This window comes from Equus przewalskii, chromosome 10, assembly GCF_037783145.1.
Source record: "Equus przewalskii isolate Varuska chromosome 10, EquPr2, whole genome shotgun sequence".
Lineage (NCBI taxonomy): Eukaryota > Metazoa > Chordata > Mammalia > Perissodactyla > Equidae > Equus > Equus przewalskii.
In genome coordinates, this window is record NC_091840.1 from 20,816,095 (window position 1) to 20,838,348 (window position 22,254).

General features: G+C 56.0%; 1 protein-coding gene across 11 annotated transcripts in view; it reads left to right on the forward strand.

The window, feature by feature from the left end:
• Positions 1-1,109: 1,109 nt before the first annotated feature.
• Positions 1,110-22,254, forward strand: part of LOC103550372 (zinc finger protein 385C) — a 51,541-nt gene continuing 30,396 nt past the window's right edge. For 2 of the 11 annotated variants that reach the window (XM_070561926.1, XM_070561927.1), the window contains exons 1-2: positions 9,991-10,163; positions 10,902-11,087. In XM_070561926.1, the coding sequence (XP_070418027.1) occupies positions 10,955-11,087 (133 nt within the window). In that variant the 5' untranslated portion in view covers positions 9,991-10,163; positions 10,902-10,954. Of the gene's footprint in view, positions 1,554-9,964; positions 10,164-10,901; positions 11,088-16,778; positions 16,868-17,690; positions 17,825-22,254 lie in introns of those variants that run through there. The other 9 variants (XM_070561928.1, XM_070561933.1, XM_070561929.1 and 6 more) reach the window with 8 other exon arrangements.

Sequence of the window (22,254 nt, forward strand, 5' to 3'; positions counted from 1 at the left end):
GTCTACCTTCTCTTAATCCCCAGGTCATCTCCCCTGGGCTGGGGAGAGGCTGAGAGCCAGGATTCGAGGGGTGGGGCTCAGGTAGGCATGGGGGTGGAGGGAGTTGTAAAGGCCTAAATTTTCTGTTCTCATTTTAACAGGAAAGAAAGAGAAAAAGACAGGCAAGATCTAGGTTGATTCTTCAGGGAAAGGCTATTTCTGTAGTAAGAGGCCCAGCAGGCAGGAGTCACCTTCAAGAGGAAGAGAGGGGGCTAGGGCAGAGATCTGAGAGCAGGATGGCAGTCCTTCCTGCCATCTAACCTGCTTCCCTCCTGCTACATCAGTGGTCCTGCCTCAGGGTAGATGGGAAATAGTGCACTCTCCCTCCCCCAGCATCTTCTTTCTTCAGTCCACCTCGTGTCCGACTAGGGGCTGAAGTTCCAGTTCCAGTCTTTTGGGTCTCCATGCCCCCAGAGTGTTCCCCTCTTCCCTAGGGCCCTTCTTCCTCCTGATCTCTGGTGTCCCTTGGCCCTGGCTCCAGGAGTCACCCTTCTCCTCCCTCCTGTCCCATCTCCACCTCCAGGGGCCCCTTCTTCTGCCCATCTGCTCCCCACTTTGCCTTCACTTGTTATCTCCCCTGCCAGGAACGTGCCTTTTACAGCTCAATAAAATTAGCGACTGGGGGCAGAGGGAGGGGGGCAGGGGCCTAGGGGTGCTAAGCTCAATGGCCTTGAATGCAGCTGGACGCACGGAGTCCGGACGCCTGTCATTCCAGGGCTAAACAGTGACAGCTGAGGGACCTGAGCTGGTGTTGGGGGCAGAGCGGGCAGCTGTGTTGCAGGGAGAGAGATGGATTGAGGATAAAGATGACCTGGGCACCTAATGGTCCCCTCAGTGGCCTGAGCCCATACATAGCCAGCTGACCGCTGGATGCGTGACCCTCGCTTTAGAGGGAGTATTCTATCTCTCACCCACCTTGCCAGGCTGGGAGAGCTTTCTTGAGTTCAGATGCAAGGGGGAACTCAGGCAAGAAGAGGTTCTTGGGTTTTCTTTTTCCAATGACGGATCTTCACATGGAGCCACTGCCTCCAGGGCTTCTGGGCAAGGCTGCCCGAAAGAGGGGATTCCGTGAGGTCTCAGGACCCAGGCATCCTAACTTCCCAGCCTCGGAAAGGCCAGAGCTCCAGACCCTCCCCCGTGGCCCGGATGCTCCACCCTTTCTGCCCACCTGGACGGACTGGCCCACCCCACCCGGCTGAGACTCAGGGAGGGGCTCGACCGCGGCTCCCCCTCCCAGGCCCCGCCCCCGAGCAGGGCCCCGCCCCGTCCCCCGCCAGCCCGAAGCCGCTGAGCTCCGAAGCGCGGCGAGAGCAGGTGGCGCGGCGAGCTCGGTCTCTGCCCAGCAGGTAAGTCAGCGACGCGCGCTGGTCCACTCTGAGGACCTCGAGGGCAGCGCAGGAGAACAAGGCAGCCCCTTCCACCTGTCCTGTGCCCTCGTCTCAAAACTGGGGGACCCCAGAGGACAGCAAGGACATCTCTCTCGGCTCTGCGCACCGACGCTAGGCATCTAGCAGGTGGGACTAAACTCTGGGGAAGTTTAGAGGGTCCCGGCTGGCTGTCCCCGATGCCGGGGCGGTCTCTGAGGGATGGGAAGCGACAGGGCCCCAGGCACGCAGCTTTCTGGAGGAGAGATTGGGGGTGGTGACTGCAGTCCTCCGCTGGGTAAGGAACCTCACTGACTGGCGGTGCCCCGTGCCTCATCCGAGTGCAGCATCCTACCGCCTCCCTTAGGGAGCGATGAAGTGGCCCAAACGGCTTCTGTGCTGTGGGTTAATGAGGTAAGAGCCACTGCCTAGCTGAGCTGGGGCCTGGCTTTCCTGGTGAGCCCCAGGACACCTGCATCTTGTATTTTCACCTGGGTACAGATGTGCGCGAGTAAGGGAGAGGGGGATCGTCCAGATGGCCTGGGGAACCCACAGAGCCTGGAGACTGAGTAGATTTTTTCTGTGTCCGTGTCCCAGAGCCAACTGGGGGAGGTGATCACAGAAGCGGACCTTATAGTAGATGTGGGGTGCATTTGCACCCTCTGTGTTGGGATTTGAGCTATAGGAAATGGGTCCTGCCTCCTAGGACCTCAAGAAAGGCTTCCTGGAAGAGGACGTCCTGGGCTGGCAGCTCAGATGTGATACTTAGAACTCTGAGCCACAAAGGAGAGTCAGACTTTGGGCCTGGGTGCTGGGTCTGGGTAGAGCAGAGGGCCCCGGATTGTAGAACAGAGAGAAGTCAGTATGCTGCCATCTGGATTCATCCAGGATCCATGGACCTCCTAGGGATCATCACAAGCCTACGGACAGACCAAGATCCACCTCAGATGGGGGAGCTTGCTCTGTCTATCTAGTTCCCCCATTCTGTTGTCTCCCTCCACCACACACACTATCGTAAGTTCTGTCTCAGCTCTGCCCTTCATCCTTTCTGCTTCCGTGCCAACTTCTTGCTTCTGGGAGGCAATGCACTATAGTGGAAAGAGTGGGGACTTTGGGGTCAATTAGACTTGAGTTCTGTCTCCTCTACCTACTGTGTGACTTTGGGTAAGTTACTTAACCTCTTCGAGCTCACTTTCCCACCTGTAAAATGGGGATAATAATAGAACCCGCCTCATAGGGTGGCTGCAAGGATTAAATGAGAATATGCACGTAGAGTGCTTAGCCAGTGCCTGGCGCCGGGTGAGGGCTCAGCCAGTGTAAGTGTCCCCTCATGTGTGGGACAGCAAAGCCAGTCTGCGGCGGGTGGTGGTGGTGGTTGGAAGTTTTTTTTTTCACTTGGCCAGAGAGAGCAATGCCCTTCACCGACATCACCCCACCAGCCCCTGCCCCCTGCTGGTCCCTGGCTCTCTGCTGGACCCGTCTGGGCTACCCAGGGCCCCTCGCCTCCTTCTCTCTTAATCACCCTGTTTTTTGTCTCCAGGGTGAGCAGAGGGGCCCCAGCAGGGCAGGGACCAGGGGCAGGAGGAGCCCACTTGGGGCTGTGTCTCTGGGGAGCAAACTGGCTTAGAGACCCAACCGAGAAAAATGCCTGGTTGTCATCACCTCCCTGCCCTGCCCAGTCCAGAAACCCACAAGTTGGGGTCGAGCTGCACTAAACTTTTCCAGGAAGATAAATAATGCAAGGGACTGAAAGTCCTGTTTGGGGATTGTCCAAGCTGCCCTCCAATGGAAAGACAGCTTCAGTCCCTGGCCCGAGCTCTGGAGGCTGCCAGGGAAGCCTGGGTCTAGTAAGCACCCTTAAACCTGGGCAAGGGAGGGGGTGCCCGTGCCCTAGCTGGGCGCTTTCAAGGGCTCCACTCTGGCCATCCCTCTCCCTGTAGGGTGAGGAGTAAGCAGGGCCAAGGGGATGAGGCTATGCATCCCCTTCAAGGCCACATTCTCCAGACCTGTCACTCTGGAGCTCCCTGCCCAGATGGTGGCCAGCTTGCTCCCAGCCCATGCAAACATCTTCCCTGGGCCTGTTCTCCTCAGGGCACGTTATGCCACTAGTACTTGCACCCCTAGATTTGAGGGACGACTGAAGACAGCTAAGGGGCAGCTGTTTGCTAGGCATGAAGATGGAACTCAGATGTGAGGCCAGGTGAACACATATGTGGATATGAGTCGCTTGGGGTGCAGAAAGTTGCTGGCAGTAGGAAGTGGGGTTGCTGGCCGGGGCCAGGGTGGGAGTGGAGGTGTCTCTCCCTACACAGCATTGTTCTCCTGCAAAACTCCCAGGAGTCAGAGGACTCTAAATTGGAACCTGGTCTTCCAGGTCATTGTGAAATTGTATTTGTCAAGGTGGGAGCTTAGAACATATTTTAATTAACAGGTTGTTCACTTGATTTATAACTTTTAAATATTTAGAAACATGTATGTGGGCCCCCATTTGTCCTCTTGCCCCAGTCACTGCACAGTTAGGGGTGGTCCTGGCAGCACCTGTGACCGAAGCTGCTATTTGGTGCATTCCCTTCCTGCTCTCCCTGTCCCCCGATACAGTAGCGCCCCTGTAAAATTGGTCTCAGGACACACCCACCTGGACCAGGAAGGAGTTTCAAGGTGAAATGAAGACTGTCAGCTGTCGCCAACAAGCGGTTCCCCCTTGGGCCTCCTGACCTCATTCTCTACCCCAAAATTGGGACAATTGTTTTAAATGTCCTGTGATGCTTAGGGGGAAGGGATGATGGGGAGAGAGTTTGCTTATCTCCTGAGTGTGGGGAGGGTGTGGGCACTCATTGGACCCAGAGAGCAACAAGGGAGCCAAATGGGGCTGCAGCAGCAGGAGAGATGGAAGTTAGACTGGGGGAGGATCAGGGCTGGACCCCACAATCCCTCCAGCTGCCCTTCTCAGAAGGAGCTGTGCCGGCCGCCAGGAAGGGGGCCATGTGTCTGTAATGTGGGTCCTCCTGTAAGTTTGGATCTTGAGCTTTGGATGGGGAAGAGGGTGGGGGCCAGCTGGCCAGATGGTGGGAGTCATCCCTGGCAGGAATGAATGGCATATCGGTCTCAACCATAGTTGAGTGCCCTGTGGCACCTGGACACACCGTCTGTTCAGAAGAGAGAGTCACGCAGCCTTTTTGTAGCTGTCCCTGACTCATTCATGGATTCTGATTGGGCTGTTTGAGGATCACACCTGCCACCTTGGCCTCATTAGTGCTGCGAAGTGCTTGATGGAACTGGACACACACACACTCACGCATGCCCTCACACACGCACACTCACACTCAGACACTCTCACACACCCAGGGTGCATGCCCACTGACACTAACTCACAGATGTTGCTGTACACAGTTGCATACCCCTCAATGCTGCCTCAAGGGCAGTCTCAGGTACGGGCCCCCTGCACACCCTCCTGACACATGCACTCTGCTGACCACACGCCTTCCCCACCGTCACTCTCACTCTCCCTGTCAGTGACTTTTCATTCACCTTGGGTGACCTGCCAGCTCCAGTGGCCAGGGGTTGGCTTACTTGAGGGTGGCTGGGGGCCAGATGCCTGCATTGGTTCAGTGTTAGGGACAGGACGTAGCAGCGTCGCTCTCTTGGGACTCCTCGCAAACCCCGCCAGGCTCGACATTTGGTACCTCTGCTCCCCCAAGTCCCACAGGAGAGTCTCCAGTCCTGAGTCTCTCAGTCCGTCTGTCCCTGTGTAGTTCTCTGAGCCTCTTTCTGCCTCTCATCCTGTAAGTGTGTCTGTCCCTGTGTCCCGTGCATGCTCTCTGCTTGGTCCTTCCCCTGCCCCTGTGCCTGTCATTTTCTGTCTGTCTCTCCTCTCTCCCTGACTCTGAGTCTGTCTTTTTCTGTGTGTCTTTCTCTCTTTCTCCTTTCTCTGATGTGTGTCTCTGTCTCTCTCTCTTTTTCTGGGTGTGTCTCTGCCCTTGTGTGTCTGTCCCTCTGTCACACACACTCCTCACTCTCAGTCTCTCTCCTTGTCTCTCTGTGTCTCTGATTCTGTGGCATCTGTTTCTGTCCTTATCTCTCCCTCTCTGCCTCTAAGTCTGAGTGTGTCTCTCTGATCTCTCTCTGTCTTACTCTCGTGAGGTGCCCCAGGGGAATAGGACAGCCAGATGTCCCTGGGTGCATAGAAGGGGACAAAGCATCGCAGGGCCTGCCACCACTTCTGGGCCCCTCCACTCCAGGCAAGGACAGATGTTGGCCCATCTCCCCAGCTCCTCTGCTGAGAACTTGAGAATGTGGGGACTTTGACTCCAGACTCTGAAATGTTGTTCTTCAGTGATAAGGTCGGGGGTCGTAGGCCTGGGAGCAGGGCTGGGGGGTCACTTTGTCTGTGTGGTTGACCTGATTGACTTTGGGCCGAGCATAGGGTGTTGGGGACTGTGAGTCTCTTTCAGGAGAGGCACTGACCAGAGTGGGGCAATTTGACGCTTTTCTTTTTCCTCGAAGCAGCCGAGCTTGGCGCACCCAGCCCAGGCCCCAGCTTCCTGCTCCAAACCACGGCGGTGCTCCCCACCCTGTTCCAGACATTTCTGCCAACTGCCCCAGGGCTGCGGACCTGTTCCAGCAGCCTCCCTGCCCTCTTCCCAGGCCTCCCCACCTCCACGGGCCTCTCCTCACTGCCATGGCTCCTCACACAGGAGCGGCTGTGTTGGCTGTTTGTTTATTTGACTAAAGTTTCCTTGGGTGGGGTGAGGACCGACTCCATAGCTCCTTTTCCCCACTTCAGATGCCCCGGCAGGAGGCCAGGCCAGCCCCGCCATGCTCCCACTGCCCTCGCTGCCCTCCCTCCAGCCCCCCACGTGCCTCTCAACATCCTCAGGTCCCTGATTTCTCAACCCTCCTGATCTCAGGTCTGTTGACTCCTACATCTGATGCCAGCTGACCCCTCCCACTGGGCGGGCAGCACCGGGAGATACAAGATATACCCCTGCATCCCCCCAACCTTTGCCTAGTGGAGGGGATATACGGGAGAAAGTGTTGGGAACTGGAACCCTTGGCTTCTCTGGGGATTCCCAAAGAGGAACCCATGGGGTGTGGTCTTCAGAATGTGGAGAAGTCTCCCCACCTGCCTGTCCGGCTCTCGGTGGCTGAGCCTTGAGGCAGTGATAGAGTGAGACTTCAGCAGAGGAATAATTCTCTGATGGGTTTGGGGCCCCTCCCAGGATCCATCCCAGAATGATCTCCCTGGGACCCCAAGGGTCTTTCCATTCGATTTTGTGTGGTACTGTACTGTACACAGAACTGTCTCATCCTGCCCTATGAACACCTGGAGAGGGAACGAAATCCCGATTCAGGCAGAGTCTGGACTTAAACCCACGTCTCCCCACTCCACACAGCCAGGCCTCCTCCTGGGCCAGCCAGAGCTGCTCCTTGGGCAAAAAGGAGCCTTTTTTTTTTTTTTTTTTTTGCCATTTCTTGGCTTTCCCTGCATCTCCCTCTCACCCACATCTCCTGCATCTTCACAGGCCTGCCATGGAGACCTCTGGTTCCCTCCCGGGTCTCCGGCTGGGGAGGAAGTGTAGGGAGAGGTAACATTCTTGTGACCTTGTTCTAAGATCTGCTGTGCTAGTTAGCAGCTTCCTGAGGGGAGAGGGACACGAGAACCTTTTAGAGATGGTTTCAACCATCTGGGTGCTAATTGGGAATGTGACTGTCCCTAGGTTAAGGCTGGGGACAGCTATTCCGGGGCTGCAGGATGAAGTGTGGGGGCGGAGAGGCCAGAGGGGGGATCAGGAAGTTTCCCCAAATAGCCTGGCCAGCAGCCAAATGTGGGAGCCAAGTGGGGGGAGGAGGGGGGCAGCCCAGCTGGGGGGCAGCTGGCCAGTTGGCACTTGGACCTGGACCTTGGGAAGCTGGGCAAGGGGCAGAAATGGAGCAAGACTGGTATTGTCCCACTTTTCTCTCCTGCTGAAATGGGCTTCTCTGGAACTTGGTGTCACGAGTAAGGGGAGGCAGAAACAGAAGAATGTGTCTCTGGCCTGACCCTTTTCTCTCCCAGGGGCCCTTGTAAGCCCCAGTCCATTCCCCTGCCCCTCACCCAGTGACACCGCCTCATTCATTCATTCAACAGATATTTATTGAGTACCTCCTATGTGTTATACTTGCTAGGCCTGCCCTGGGAATTCAAGGAGGAGGAAGACAGGGTGAATATGAGAGAACACGAGGAGGCAGGAAGGAAATCTACTTTAAGGAGGGCAACCGGGGAAGCCTCTCATGGAGGGGCTCTTTCAGCATCATCCTGAGAAGGGGAGGTTGGAGCCAGAAGGAAAAGCACCCTCTAGGCCGAGGGAAGGCCCTGAGGTAAGGGAGAGCTTGCTGTGCTCCAGGGAGAGAAAGAGCCCAGTGTGGCTGGAGGATGTAAGCAAGGTAGGGAGTGGTTCGAAAACAGATCGGAGGGGCATAGGATATTTTGACCTGGACATTTTGACCCCAACAATGTTTTGGATGCAAACATTTTAAACCAAAACATACCAACACTGAAGACTTTTTTAGAAAGTGTTTTCCAGTTCGAACTCTATTCATCCAACTGAATTCCGCAGTCAGATTTTTCAGTTTTTCCCCTATGGTGCAGTTAAACAAATTTCCATTTTTTTAAATTCCCTTTTAATTTTACAGAAATTATTTTCATTGGCATCAATTCTGTATAAATTCTGCTGCCAAGATTTGACTCATTGATCGATCCAAGGCTCCTGACCCTAGTCTCTGCCATTCTGTGATTGATTGGCAGATAATCAATTGCATCCAATTCTGGAACATTTAAATTTAAAACAAGATGTGTGGTCAAGATTGAATTCTGTCCATTTTAGTGAATAATGAGGTTTTTTTTCCAGTTCTAGCCATCGTCAGTGTTACTTCTACCAGTGATGTTCTTAGATGGAGGATTGTGTTTATATCTCAGTTAATCTGTGGGAGGGAAGGTGGAGGGGCCAGTAGGGAGAGAAGGGCTTTGGGGAGGCAGGTAGCAGCCAGATCTTCCAGGCTGGGGTAAGGCTCCTCCTAAAGTGAAGGAGAAGCCTTTGGAAGTTTTAAACAGGAGAGTGACACGATTAGATTTCCCTTTTTAAAAGACTCCTCTGGCCATTGGAGAACAGACTGGAAGGGCTGGAAGTGGAGAAGTGGAGGCAGGGACGCTGATGAGGAGGCTGTGATACTAATCTGGGTGGTAAAGAGAAGTGAACTGATTGAAGAAAGATTAGGGTCCTGTCCCACTCCCAAGGACCCCAGCATGGTCCTCCCTATGTGCCCAGAGTGACCTCGATGTCACCTCCCACCCTCAGCTCCTGCCCCTCCCTTCCTCTGAGGCCCCAGACACCCCAAAGTCTGGCCACTCAGAGTTTGCACAGGATGGAGCCAAAGAACCAGGGTGTTTTCCTTGGGGCTCCCTCCCGGTCCATCTCCTGGCTGAATGGGGCTGAGGGAGAGTCAGGGATGCCCTGCCGAGGTTGGGGTGGGAGACTGCAAGAGGTGGGGGGTGGCTCTTGGATCTGCCCACCCAGAGCACGTGGCTGGAGCAGCCAGGGCAACCGCAGACCTGGCAGTGAAACAGATCCAGACACAGGGCGCTTGTCCGGCCCGTGGCTCCGAGCTCAGGGTGTGACCCTGGGCAGGGGTATAAAGGGGCCTCTGTTGTTGCGAGGCACGGAGCCCACCTGGGCCGGGCCAGGCCAGGCGCCTGAGGAGTGAGGAAAGTGGGCCTGGGGCTGCTTGGGGAGAGGAGGCTTGAAGTGACACAGACCCAAGGTTTGGGTGTCATCTGGGCAAGTCACTTCCTTTCCTTGGTCCTCAGTCTCCTCACCTGTAAAATGGAATCTTAATCCCAGCCTCCCAGACCTAGCACATCATCAGGGCCCACTTTGTTGACTGATTAAAGCATCACCTTCTTAGAATCATGAATTTTAAAGATTATTTAATAACCACACGTAGTGATTACCATGTATATGTTTACTAAACTCTTTACAAATATTAACTCATTTAATGCCCATAACGACCCTTAAGAGAGGTACTATTTATCCTTATTTTACAGATGGGGAAACTGAGGCATGGAGGTGGCCAAAATCACTAGCTAGGAAGTGGCAGAGATAGGATCTGAACCCAGACAGTATGGCTATACTATGCTGCTTCCCGAAAGCAAGGGGTGGGCGTCCCTCAGGCCAGGCAGCTAAGGAGGGGCCCTGATTCTTCAGCAGGGATAGAGGCGGTATTCTGGAGCATCTCTGCTTCGGAGGGCATAACTGTGCAATGTCTCTCATCCCAGGGCCTGGCCCCTAGCGTAGGGCTAAGAGTGCAGCGGGAGGGAGAGAAGTGAGACTCCAGCAGAGGAGTCCCGGGACCCAGGGCAGGAGAAGAGGTTGGAGCAGGGATCTCGAGGAGCAGGTCACAACCCTGCTACCTTTGGCCCAGTTGTGGGAGCAGTTGTGCCCAGCAGAGGCTGGGGTAGATTTGGTATTCCTTCAACTGGGACAAGTCATTCCCTCTGGGGTGCCACGTGGTAGGAGGAGCCAGCCTTACACCCGGGAGCCCACGGTCTGGCTGGACATGAAGCGTGGACGTGGAACAGAACGGCATGGGGTCTTCCAGCGGTGGGGAAGCAAAGCCCCAGCCCACAGCGGCGGGAATCTTCAGGCTTCGTGGTACGCCTCGGAGCATGCGCAGCGTTTAGTGGCTGAGAAAAGAGGCGGGGCCTCCCCGCCGGAGGGCAAAGAGGTGGGTCAGTGTGTATGGAAGCAGCAGGTGGTCCCGTGAGGGCATGGCAGGGGCAGCCATGGAGGGCTCTGAGTGCCATGCTCCGAGCTCAGACTTGCTCTTCTAGACACCTCTCTAGACCTGTCTGCTCTTCAGAATCACCTGGGTGCTTGTTAAAAAAGCAGACGCAGGGCCTCCCCCCAGCCCCTGAATCCAAACCTCGGGGGTTGGGGCCCAGCCCAGGATGCCTGGCAGGCTCCCCAGGTGATGCACACGTGGCCAGGCACTTGGGAAAACAGCGGGGCGAGGGGTCTCACCCTTGGCTGCACATCAGAATCACCTGGGCCAAATTTAAAAGTCCAGGGCTCCAGGCTGCACCTCAGATCAGTCCATGAGAGTCCCTGGGGGGGGGCCCAGGCATCAGAAGTTTTCAAAGCTGCCCAGGTGACTCTGTTGAGGACCCTCAGACAGGCCTGTCCCTCAGGTCAGCCAGGTCTGGTTGAACTATTCCCTCCTCAGAGAGGCCTTAGCTGGTGGCTTGTCCCCCCGACCTTGTGTGTTGGTCTCCTTATTGACTGTGACCATCCCCTCTAGATTGCAAGCTCCTTGAGGACCCCTCAGGACTTTGTTCACTGCTGGACCCCCTGGATGTAGAATGGAGGGCCTGACATTTCCTAAGTGTTTAATAGGTGTTTATTGAGTGAGTTTCTTTTTTTTTTTTTTTTAAAGATTTTATTTTTTTCCTTTTTCTCCCCAAAGCCCCTCCAGTACATAGTTGTATATTCTTCGTTGTGGGTCCTTCTAGCTGTGGTATGTGGGACGCTGCCTCAGCGTGGTTTGATGAGCAGTGCCATGTCCGCACCCAGGATTCGAACCAACGAAACACTGGGCCGTCTGCAGCGGAGAGCGCGAACTTAACCATTCGGCCACGGGGCCAGCCCCTGAGTGAGTTTCTTGAGCGCCTACTCTGTTCCAGGCACAGTGGTAGACACTCTCCCTATATCATCTCTTAATTCTCCCAACAGCCTGTTAGTATCCCAACAGTTAGATACTCTTGGGCCCATTTTACAGATCAGAGAGGTGAAGCAACTTGCCCAAGGTCTGACGGTTCTAGAGCCTGGGACTCTGTCCTGGGCCCCGTACCGCCTCCCGCCAACGCTTTTGAGCAGCCCTGCTGTGGGAAGTAGCGTGGAGGATGGACAGAGGGCCTGGGGGGCAAAGGACATGTTGACACAGCCCATTCCCGGGGCGTTTCTTGGAAGCTCTCGGCTGGCTTTGAAAGGCCTCCTTCATGGCCTGCAACGGCCGTGTGCTTCCACCCGCCAGACCGATTTGAGAGGAGGACTCCTTGATGTGGTCGGCAGCTGCTCCCTGACCAGCAAGGTGGACCACGGCCACCCTACGTCTCTCCCAGCCAGCGGGCTTGGAGGCTCTCCCCTCCCTCCTGCCCCAGGTGACCTGGGATTCTCAGGGTCATCTGCAGCCTCCCCCTGCCTCCAACCTTCAGAGGTTAGGATGGGTTAGGTTCAGTTTCTCATCCTGAGGAAGGGGGAAAGGACCCCAAGGTCCGGTGGGGTGGGCCGGGATGGGAGGATTCTGCTGGACAAACTAACCAAGTAAAAGCATCAGGAAATGGAAGGTGGGTTGGGGAGACTCAAAGAGCTTAATTTCCACAGGGTTGATCCTGGCTGGCAGTCAGGGCCTCTCCCGGGCTCTTCTGAATGCAGCTCTTTAAGTAAAAGGGAAGGTAGCCAAGGTCCCAGTGAGGACCCCTGGGCCCTCAGCCTTCCCCTTCCCTTCTATACGGCAGTATGGGGCAGTCCCCCCAGTAAGCTGACCACCTTCTAGACTGCTACTATTGCAGCTAATATTCTGGGGAGGGGGCTACCCCTGCTGTGGGCACCCCAGTTCCCAGCCTCCTCTCCTCCAGCCCTGGCCTCTCCTACACAGCCCAGTAGCTTTGCCGAGCTGGATGAGGAGGTTGAAATAATTTCCATTGCATTGGCAACAAACATAAGTTGGATACAGCTCTGGGCTGGGAAAGATTGGGGACCGACCGGCAGCCTTGGGAGGCAAGATGATGGGCAGGAGGGGAGGGGTTTAGTCTGGACAAGGGGATGGGCACCCTGTTGGGAGAGGGGATTGTTGGTGAGATTTTGGGGGTTCCACCCAGGCCCGTTTGTCTTCCTCTTTTTGCCCTGTTTCCCATGCACAGCTGTGAGGAAGTTCTTTCTGCAGTCTCATCACTGTCTCTGCTGCTGTAAGTAGCAGTGTCATCCCCCACATCACAATGGCTCTTTACAACTGGCAGGATATTTTTTATGTGTTATCTAATCTTCTCAGCTGTCAGCCTTGGGTCGGGGAGTTATTATTAGTTATTGTTATTGGTATCCCCATTTTACAGTTGGGGAAACTGAGGTGTGGAGAAAAAGAGCGTGTTCCCAGTCACAGGTTAGCAATGGCAGAGTCGTAATGTAAGTTCATGTTGCTCAATTCCAAGTTACTTGGGTTCTCATGCTGCCGCCCACCCAAATTACAGTCGTGTGCTGCTTAATGACTGGGACACATTCTGATAAATGCGTCATTGTGCGAACATCATCGAGTGCACTTACACAAAGTGAGATGGTACAGCCTCCCACACACCCAGGCTATGCGGTTATGGAGCGACTGTCGTATATGCGGTCCATCATTGACCAAAACATCGTTATGTGGCGCATGACTGCTCCCACAGACACAGCTCACCCCTGTCCCCCGCTCCTCCCTTCCATCTCACCGCAACTCAGAAGCAGCCCGGCCTGGAGGTCATCCTGGCCATCCCCCAGCTTCACGCCAGTGCGGTGGGGCCTCTGTGGGGCTGGTATCTGGAGCTCTTCTGGCCATGGTCCAGGAGAGGGCGATGATGGCAAAGTCAGGGGAGTCAAGGGTGTCAGCTGCTGCTGCTTCTTTTTGAGCAAAGACTTTGAAAGTTTAATGTGATAATCTCATCCTGATTACTGCAAACTGAGGTCCTCTGGCTCGTCCAAGAACCCATTACTGGCCTCACAAGAGGAGCAGGGAGACTGCGCCCGGCCCTCCCGGCCTCCCCAGCCCCATCCTCACGCATCCTCAGGGGACTGAGCCTTGGTTTGTTTTTGGGTTTTTTCAGTAGAAAGAAAGTGTTTCTAGGTCATGGTAGGAATGTTTCAGGCCTCCCTACTTCAAGACCCATCGGGGAACCCCAACCTTCCCTTTGACATCTGAGAATTTAAGTTCTAGGAAGGGGCTGCTGTGAGTTTGGGTGTGAGGCCTATCAGAGGGCACAGAAAATCAGCCCAGCCAGGGACCCAGGAAGTTGTCCCCCCACCCCATTTTACTGGCTGGGACACCGAGGCCCATTGCTGTTGTCTCCACATCACGCCTGCCCAGAAGTGAACCAATTAGCACCGTGCCTGGCTCTGTGTTCCCAGTGCCTGTCTCATTATTTGGGGATTTATGTCTCGGTCACCGTGAAGGACGACTGTCCCTGTTTCCATTGGGGTGAGCCTGGCCAGCCCTGAGCCCAGAGGCGGCAGGAGGTGGTGCCGTTCTGCTTGGGGCAGGATGGGGATTTAATTTCAGGGGGATTTGCAAGCAGTGGGGAGCCGCCCTGGGCACATGGTGGCTCTGGGCTATTTTAGGAGGCAAAAGGCTGGCCTCACAGGGGGAAGGGATCACGGTGGACTTGTTCTAGCCATTAGTGATTCTGCCCTTTCAGTGGGAACAGAAAGGACCTGTGATGGACCAGGCAGGCTGACCTGAGGTTAGGGCTTCACCCATCCTCCTGGAACCCAGGGGCCCAGAATTGTGCCGCACACCCTACCCCAGTCCAGACTATGAGCAGAATAGAAGCTGCTGGCTGGGTAGAGGTCTATGGCTCCTTGCCTGAGCTCCTTTCCTACAGGCTTTGCTTCAGCCAGGCCCTTGGTGTTGTTAGTATGAACCATTAGTAGAACCATCTCATATCTTTGTGGCAGAGATTATATTTATTGAGCACTCAGGGAAGGTGCCATGGGGCAGGAAAAAGGGCATAGCCTTAAGGCCAGGCTCACCTCGGCTCCTGTTCTGCATGGGCCCCTTCCAAGCTGGTAATGTGGGTTGTGAAGTCCCTTCACTTCTCTGAGCCTCCATGTCCCTGGCTCCAAAACAGGGACCATAACCCCCCATCAGTGATGCCCATCTTATTAATTGGCACATATGACGTCAGGCACTCTGCAGGCACCCTCTGCGATGTTGTTGTCTATTAATTGCCTCGTTTTACACGTAAGGAAACTGAAGCTCAGAGACGGGGAGTAACTTGCCTAAGCCCCTACAGCCCATTCCGCTTCTCGCACCCAGAGCGAGAGCTGGTTCCTTCCTCGAATCCAGCAAGATGTATTGGTTGCCTTCGCTGTGCCAGGCATGTTCTAGGGCTGGGGATTCATCACAGACAAAACAGAGGAAGAGGAGATAACAGGATGAGACTGGGCAGCAGTGAGAACTGAATGGCCCAACTAGAGACTCAGTGGCTTTATTTAGACTAAGGGTCATTTTCTGGCTGGGGAGAGGGCAATCACCAGGGGCCTGAATCCCTCATTGGACGAGCGGTGGCTGGGCAAGGGTGCACCGGCACCCCCGGCATCCCCGGCACCTCCAGCCCTCTTACTAGGAAGAGGTTTTCTGTGTTTTCTTCCTCCTCACCCCACTTTTATAGGAAAAAAGTCACGGGGCGCATTGGGATAAGGCCTTTAGAGGCACCATGACACAGAGGAACGGGAACCTGGAGTTTAGAGTCAACCAGGTGGGGTTCAACGCCCACTTTCTAGTCATGTGAACCTGGGCAGGTAAATTAACCTCTCACAGCCTCTCTTTCCTCGTCCGTCTTCAAAGTGCGGAGAGAAGTACCAGCCTTTCAGGGCTGTCGGGAGGATAAATGGATGGATAAAAGTGTGGGAAGGGCCTGGAGTACAGACAGCCCACCACTAATGGCAGTGTTTTGTCTGTGTGCAGGGCTGGCATTTGGGGGCATGTTGTTCCTAGGTATCTAGGTGAAGCCACGTCTTTCTGGTGGTGCTAAGCTGGCACCTGTGGTCCTGCTGAATGATTTCAGCAGGCTCGGCAGACCGGGAGAGTCAGCAAGCCTAAATAGAAGGTCTGATGCTCACAGTTCAAGAAATCGCTCTCTTGGAGACTGGATGGGGAGGCTGAACTCACCAGCATATCACATGAAAATAGACCTGGGGGGTTTCATGGACCCTCAGCTCTATATACAGCTTGCTCAAGAGTACAGAAAACTTAGGGGGTGGGCAGCATTAATAGAGGACAGGGTCGAGGATGGGGGGAGGTGATTCTCCCCCTCGTTCTGTTCTAAGGAGGACATTGAAAGCCTAAATAAATTTAGAGGGATGTGATTGCGATAATAAAACACCTGGAAGCCATTTAGTCAAGAAACTTTTATGAAGTCGCTTCGTTCAGGTCAGTTGGTCACCATACAGGGTATCAGGCAGAAGGGAATGAATACAGGCCCGGAACTATTCTTCTCAGTGCAGTGGGGTGGCCGGGGCAGGGCTTGGAGGAGACAGTTCATTACAGTGTAAGCGCAGTGTTAGGGACCCATACAAGGTGCCCTGGGAGCACGTAGGAGGGGCTTCCTGGCGGAGGTGGCCATGTCAGGGGAAGAATGGTTGAGGGATATGCGTCTCTTTACTGGGAGAAGAGACCTCTTAGGAAGAAGCTGCGGGCCATGTTTAGCTGGCCGTGGAAGGTGAAATGTGCTTTTTCTGCGTTCCCAGGGAGCAGGTCTAGCCCCCGTGCATGGGTACTGCGCGGAAGCAGCTCTCAGCCCCCGGGTTGCTGTGATTTCTATCACTGAGCACTACCCAACAATGGAATGGGCTGTCTCCTGAGGCAGTGAGCTCCCTGTCTCTGGCATGTTCAAGCAGAGGCCAGAGGGTAACATGTCAGGGACGAATTACAAAAGGGACAGGATGACCTCTCAGATCCCTTCCAAGTTGGAGCAACTGCAGTTCTCCACGGACAGACACAGGATGTGGACTGTGACTGAGAGAGGTGTCACTGGATCAAGTTAGAGGACGGGTGTGCTGTGGGACGGCGAGGTACACACGGTGCACCGTGACTGTCAGCCCCACCATGGATTTATTTTTGTTTTGGTAACCGCTTTCTCGAGATATAAGTCACACACCATACAATTCCCCCATTTAAAGTGTATAGTTTGATGTGGATTTACTTTTAGAGTGGAAATGAGTTCATGCATTCATTCAACAACAATTTATCAGGTAGCTATTAAGTGTGCCTCAAGCTTTGTGCTGGTGCTTCGGATCCCTGGGAAATAAGGCCCTGCCCTCATGGGGGAGATGGGTGAGTGTCCACACAAAGCAATGACATCTTGGGAGATGTGCTAAGAGGGAAATTACCAGGGGCTGGGACAAAAAATAATGGGGCTGGGGAAACCGGGCCTGGGGAAATGACATTTGAGCTGAGGCCTGAGTGACAAGGAAACAGCCCTGTGAAGGTCAGAGGAGCATTCCAGGTTAAGGGAAAAGCAGGGGCAAAGGCCTCAAGACAGGTGTCAGTTGGTGGGTGTGAGGACCAGGGAGGCGCGCGGGGAGGCCAGTGGCAGGCCCCGCACCGTGCCTCAGTGGGGCAGGCGCGGCCAGGACTGCTCACAGTGGGGCCTCCTCTCTAGAAGGCTGATCCACGTGAGGCACGAGGTAAGTGAGCAACAGTGCTACATCCTTGGATGTAAGAGCCATTTCTGACCCCTGTCTTTGGGGACAGAAAGTCCTCTGTTTTCTTACCCTGTTACTGTTTCCTCAATAATGGAAAGATGCCAGGGCTCGTGGGACACCACGCCGCCAGCCCCTGCCTCCTGCCCTCCCCTGCTTGGCTTCACGCTCCTGCCTTGTGCACCCACAGTGGGCCAGACCCTGTGCAGTGACTCCCTGGAGGAACCAGAAAGGACCCCAGCCGCACACACTGGTGGCGGTTCCCTGGCAGGCCCCCTGGCTGTCTCCCCTGACCTCCGGAAACAGTTCCTAGGAGCAGTCTGGAGTCTCCCATTTGGTGCTCACTTCCTGAGTGACTAGGCCAGTTATTTAACATCCCAATCTTTTGTTTCCTGGCCTGTAAATCGAATGCCATCCCTCCTGGCACCCTGTAGGTGCTCCATGAATGTCAGCGTCCTCCTTCTCCCTGAGCTTCCCTGCTACCCCCCCCCCAAAGTGGGACCAGTTGCAGGGGGTGGAGGAGGTCACAGCAGGCCCCTAGGAGGTAGCCACTTTGGGGTCCCTTCCCCGAGCTCTGGGACCCCTCGGGAGCTCACGGGCACTCAGGCCTGCCTGGCCAGGGGTATGGAGGATACTCACCAATGGGCCCAGCCCTTCCTCCGGGCGAGCCCTGGGGTGTCCCCTCGCCTCCCTTCCTGGGGCGCCCTGCCGCGCAGCCCCTCTCCCAGCCACCCGCCCGCGCTCCGCTCGGGGCGGCGCGGCTCCTGGCACCTACTCCGCGCGGGCCGCCCAGGGGCGGGCTCGGGAGACGCGGTGGCTGCCCTGGGACGCGCGGGCCCGGGACTCACTCGCCGCGCACCTCCGGCAGCCGCGAATCCGGATCGCCCCGGGTGGCCGCGGGCGGCTGGATGCGGCCCCGCTCGGGTCGGGAGCGCCCTTCAGGTAGGCGCGGGCGCCGGCTGTGAGACCGCCCTCCTGGCTCGCCATCGCGGACCGACACACCGCCGCCGGGGCTGAGCACTCGAGGGGGCCGCGCGCGGGTGCGGGGGTGGGTGCCTCTGTAGGGCTGGGGGCAGCGGCCAGGACCCTGCCCCGCCTTGTGTATGGGGAAGGTGGGAGACAAGAACTGTAACAACCGAGGTTAAGTTACTGAGGTTAAGAAACCGAGGTTGGGAGTGGAGACTACAAGAGTGGGGGGAAGAAGGACTCGCAGCTCCCGGTAGGGGAAAGCAGGCTGGGGACCGCTGGGCAGAGAGGGTGAGACCTTCACCCTAGGGAGGGGACCATTCTCTGCAGACAGGGGCCTTGCCCAAATAACCCACCTTCTTTTCCTACGGAGTTCAGAGAATCCAAAAAATCAATCCATCCTTATCAGCCCCTGGGATAGAATAGAATGAAAGGGGTGGGGAAGGGGAGATCTCCTATTGTGTTTTTGGGGGTGCAAAGAGCACACTTGCCACTGGGGCCCCTGCACCTCCCTCATGCACAGTCATTGGAGGCCTTCCTGTCCTGCCCCCGCCCCCTTCAAGCAGCCCGCCTCATCTCCAGCAATGGGCAGAGGTTGGCCCTCCTGGCCTGAGGAGGAGGCACAGCTGGCAAACAGTCCCAGGACCTGCCAGCCTCCTCCCTCTGGTCCCTGGGACTCATTCCCCCAGCCCCAACTTGGAAGTGCTGATGAGGCCATCGTGGCAGGGAGTGGGGTTTGGGGGAGCTCCTGCTCAGTCCTATGGGGAGTTAGGCTTGGAGAGCAGGCCGTGGATGAGGCTGAGCTGTGCCAGATTCCGGGCCCTGGTGTGTGTAAAAGAGGGGCGTGGGGGGTGGGGGTGGCACAAGTCAGGTTTCCTAGGCCTTGCCTGGTAGCAGAGGCTAGAAAAGGAACTAGTGAGGCTAACACCCCACCACCACCACCTTAGAGGAGCTGCTCTGTGTTGCCGCTGTGGACCCTTCAAGGAGAGATGCAGCTTAGATAGCAAGAAGGACGTCCTTCCTGAGGGTGGCTTGAGGGTCTTTTAGGGGAGTCTCACTGCCCAGGAGAGGCAGTCTCTGTCTTTGGGGGTGTCAGGAAGGGAGAAGGCCCTCTGGGATATCCAGCCAATAGGGGGTGAGGACAGAACAAACTGGAGGAGGGGAAGTGTGGGTGACCTCATCTCTGGACCATTGCTCTCCCTCACCTCCCATGCCCTCTCTTGCCCTTCCTTGGAGCTGGAGTGTTGACTTTCAGCACCTCTTAGTCAGCTCACTCCTGAAATCCCCAGCACCCAGCAGTCCCCAGGAGAAGGTGACAGGCTTCCTCTGTCATCACTTTGGATGGGAAGATAGACATGGCTGCCTTAGTTTGCCCAGTGGACACCCGCCACCCCCCTCCTGGGGCCCCTGACATCTGGACCAGCTGTTACCCAGTCCCAGGGTCCCTTGCTCTGGCAAAGCAGAGATGTGTGGGCTGGGGGTTGGCACAGCCAGCCCCTCTCAGGCCATCCCACTCCTATAGCTAGGGGGTCTCCGGCTCATCTGGGGAGTCTTGGGTGTGACTCTGGTTGACTCCAGCTCTCTGGGCCCACAGGATGACTGGGATGGGTGCCAGTCTGTGGTGGCCATGCACTGAACTAGGTTGTTCCCCTTCCCCACCCGGCAAAGGGGTCAGCCTTGGGAGAGGGAAGGTGGCAGGGACAAGAGACCAAATGCTCAGTGGTGGCTCCTCGGGGGCATTGACGGGGCAGCCAAGCCCAGTAGGGCTCACACTGTACTGGGACAAGAACAGACGAGGCTTCTCTTCTTCCAGACACCTCTCTGCAGCTGCGTTGGTGGGGAGGGGAGGGATCCCACACTCCTTCTTGTGACCCTGTGAGTGACTGGGATGGGAACTCACCAGGGTCTCCAACCCCGGCCCCTGCATCATAGGATGGGAGAGAACTGACCCTATTCACCTGCCTCTCTTTTTGACTCAGCCTCAGTTTCCTCATTTGTAAGCCTCACAGGGTTGTTATGATGTTGACGGAGGCAATGTTTTACAGTGACCAGAAGGCAACAGCACTCACCATCAGGCAGTTCTTTCTCCATACCCACCTGGCCTTTCTCTCTTGGCGGTGGCGGCGGCAGCGCAGCGGCTGAAGGAAACAAATACAACTTGGCCTCCCCCCACCCCCACCTTACAGGCAGCTGCTCTGTGTTGCTGCAAAGGACCTAAGAGATTAGCCGAGCCCAACCCTCTCTTTAAAGACAGGAAACTGAAGCCCAGAGGGGCAGGGACTGGCCCAAGGTTGGCCAGCCAGCCAGGCTCCCTTGTCAGGGGCAGGGCCCGGGACCCGGCTGGGGGAGGTGGGAGGGTAGATGTTGGCAGATGTGGGAGAAAATACCAGAGTGTAATTGGGCTCATTAAGGGTTTGGTAAGGGAGCCCTTCATGCCTGCCAAAGGCTGGGGACAGGCCTAGAACCTTCATCTCCTGTGAACCCTTTGGCCAAAGTCTTCCCCGAGGACTGCCTTTCCCAGGCTGCAGCTGAAACAACTCTCTGCTCTGTACTCAGTCCCTTTCCATCACTGGATAAGGTAGGCAGAGAATCCCACCGCACTGCAGTGCCGAGGACCCCGCTGAGACCCGGGGCCCTGAAGTCCATTCGTCACTGGGGCCCTGCCTGAGAGCTCCCGCCCCGCCCCGCCCCCTCCAGCTCCATATGGATGGACATGCAGACAGACAGGTGGACAGCAGCCATGGCCTCCATCAACTCTCCAGCTCTGCTGTGTGCCTGCATTCAAGTGGGTGGGTCCCTCCCGTGGTGCCACCCCCGCCCTCCCTGCTGCAGCCTCAACCCATCTCTCAGGGAAGGTGAGAACAGAGGGAGCTCTAGCCCCTTCCTGTGTAAGTCACAGACAGACACCAGGTACGGGCATGCTCTTTTTCTCTGCTTTCACCTTTTTTGTCCAGAGTTAAGTGCAGTTCTCCCCATTTCTTCACACGCCTTCCTCTCGGCCTCTCTGGCCTCCACTCTCCCTGCCCAGGTGTGACACCTTCCGGCCTGGCACCCCGGTCTGTTGGGGCTGGGCAGCGGGAGCCCTTCTCTGAATCTGTAACCCCTCACCACTCGGCAGTTCAAAGCAGGGCTTGGCAGCCTCCGGGGAGAGGTGGAACAGGGCCGTGGTGAAGGACTTGGGCTCTGGAGTCAGACAGGTGTAGGTTCAGGTCCGGCCATCGTCCTCTCAAAGCCTGTTCTCTAATCTATGAAGTGGGATAATAGGTTAATAATAGTGCTCACCTCATGGTGTTGTTGTGAAGCTTAAAAGAGAGCCTGTGTGTAAGGCACCTGGCACACAGTAAGCTCTTGATAAATGGGGTTGTAATTATAAAGAAGAGGTGGCCTGGGGCGCTGGATGGTAGAGAGGGAGGCAGGGAAACTTCTAGAAGCAGCTCCTGCACTGTGTTTCCATGTGCTTTGAAGTAAGTGCACTCCCCTGCTCTGGGACTCAATTTCCTCTTCTGTTAAGGAGAGCGTGTGGACCAGGTCCTGTCCAAGGATAGGTCCAGCTCCGATGAGTCATGCTGGTTCTGAACAGAACCCAGCACAGGGGGTGCTGACCTGCCGATGCTCACGGCAGGGGTTAGACCGACCTGTGTGTGCCCTAAAAATTGCCCACTCCTCCACCTTTTCTGGCTGGGCCGTGGCTTAGCTGGAGTGGTGTGGCTCCTGAGGAGACAGCTGGGAAGCCTGGTCAGGCAGGACAGGCTGCAGCAGGCCCAGCAGCCTGGCTGAGGGCACACAATTAGCCCCAGAATCCAAGCAGGCCCTGTGAGCCCAGAGGCTGTATATCACAGAGGTTTAATCAGCCCTGTGGCAGATATTTGTCTGCTCTCTTGGGCCATGTCCTCAGCCTCCCTGTCATAAATTGAACCGAGATTTCAAAATACCCCTGTCCCCTTGCTGGTGAGGCAGGCAGCTCTCCTTGGTAAAGTCAGGGAAATTTCATTCTCCTGAAGCCTCCCCCCGCTGGCCGGGTAAAACCCCCTCCAACACTCGACCCCTAGTACTTTCTCCCTGCCCCTTCTTCCTTCTGGGAGGGTGGGGAGACTTATAAAGGCAAGAGGATAGCTATAATGCCCTCCATCTACACGTGAGAGAGTGCAGAATGTTGGTGAGGGGCACCCAGCCCCGTGGAGTGACATTCCAGTGTGCTTTCTGTGGACAGGGCTGTGCCTTGGACCCCATACGTGGAGCCAGGAGCTTGGCATGGCTCGCGAGGGCAGCCTAGTTGCCCCGGGAGTGTGGAGGAGTGGGGTCCGCCCCAGCGATTGGTACCAAGTTTCACCTCTTGTCTTCCCGCTAAGATGCTTGCTGCGCCACCTGGAGGTTATCTCTGGTGCTGCAGCCCAGCTACACCACCT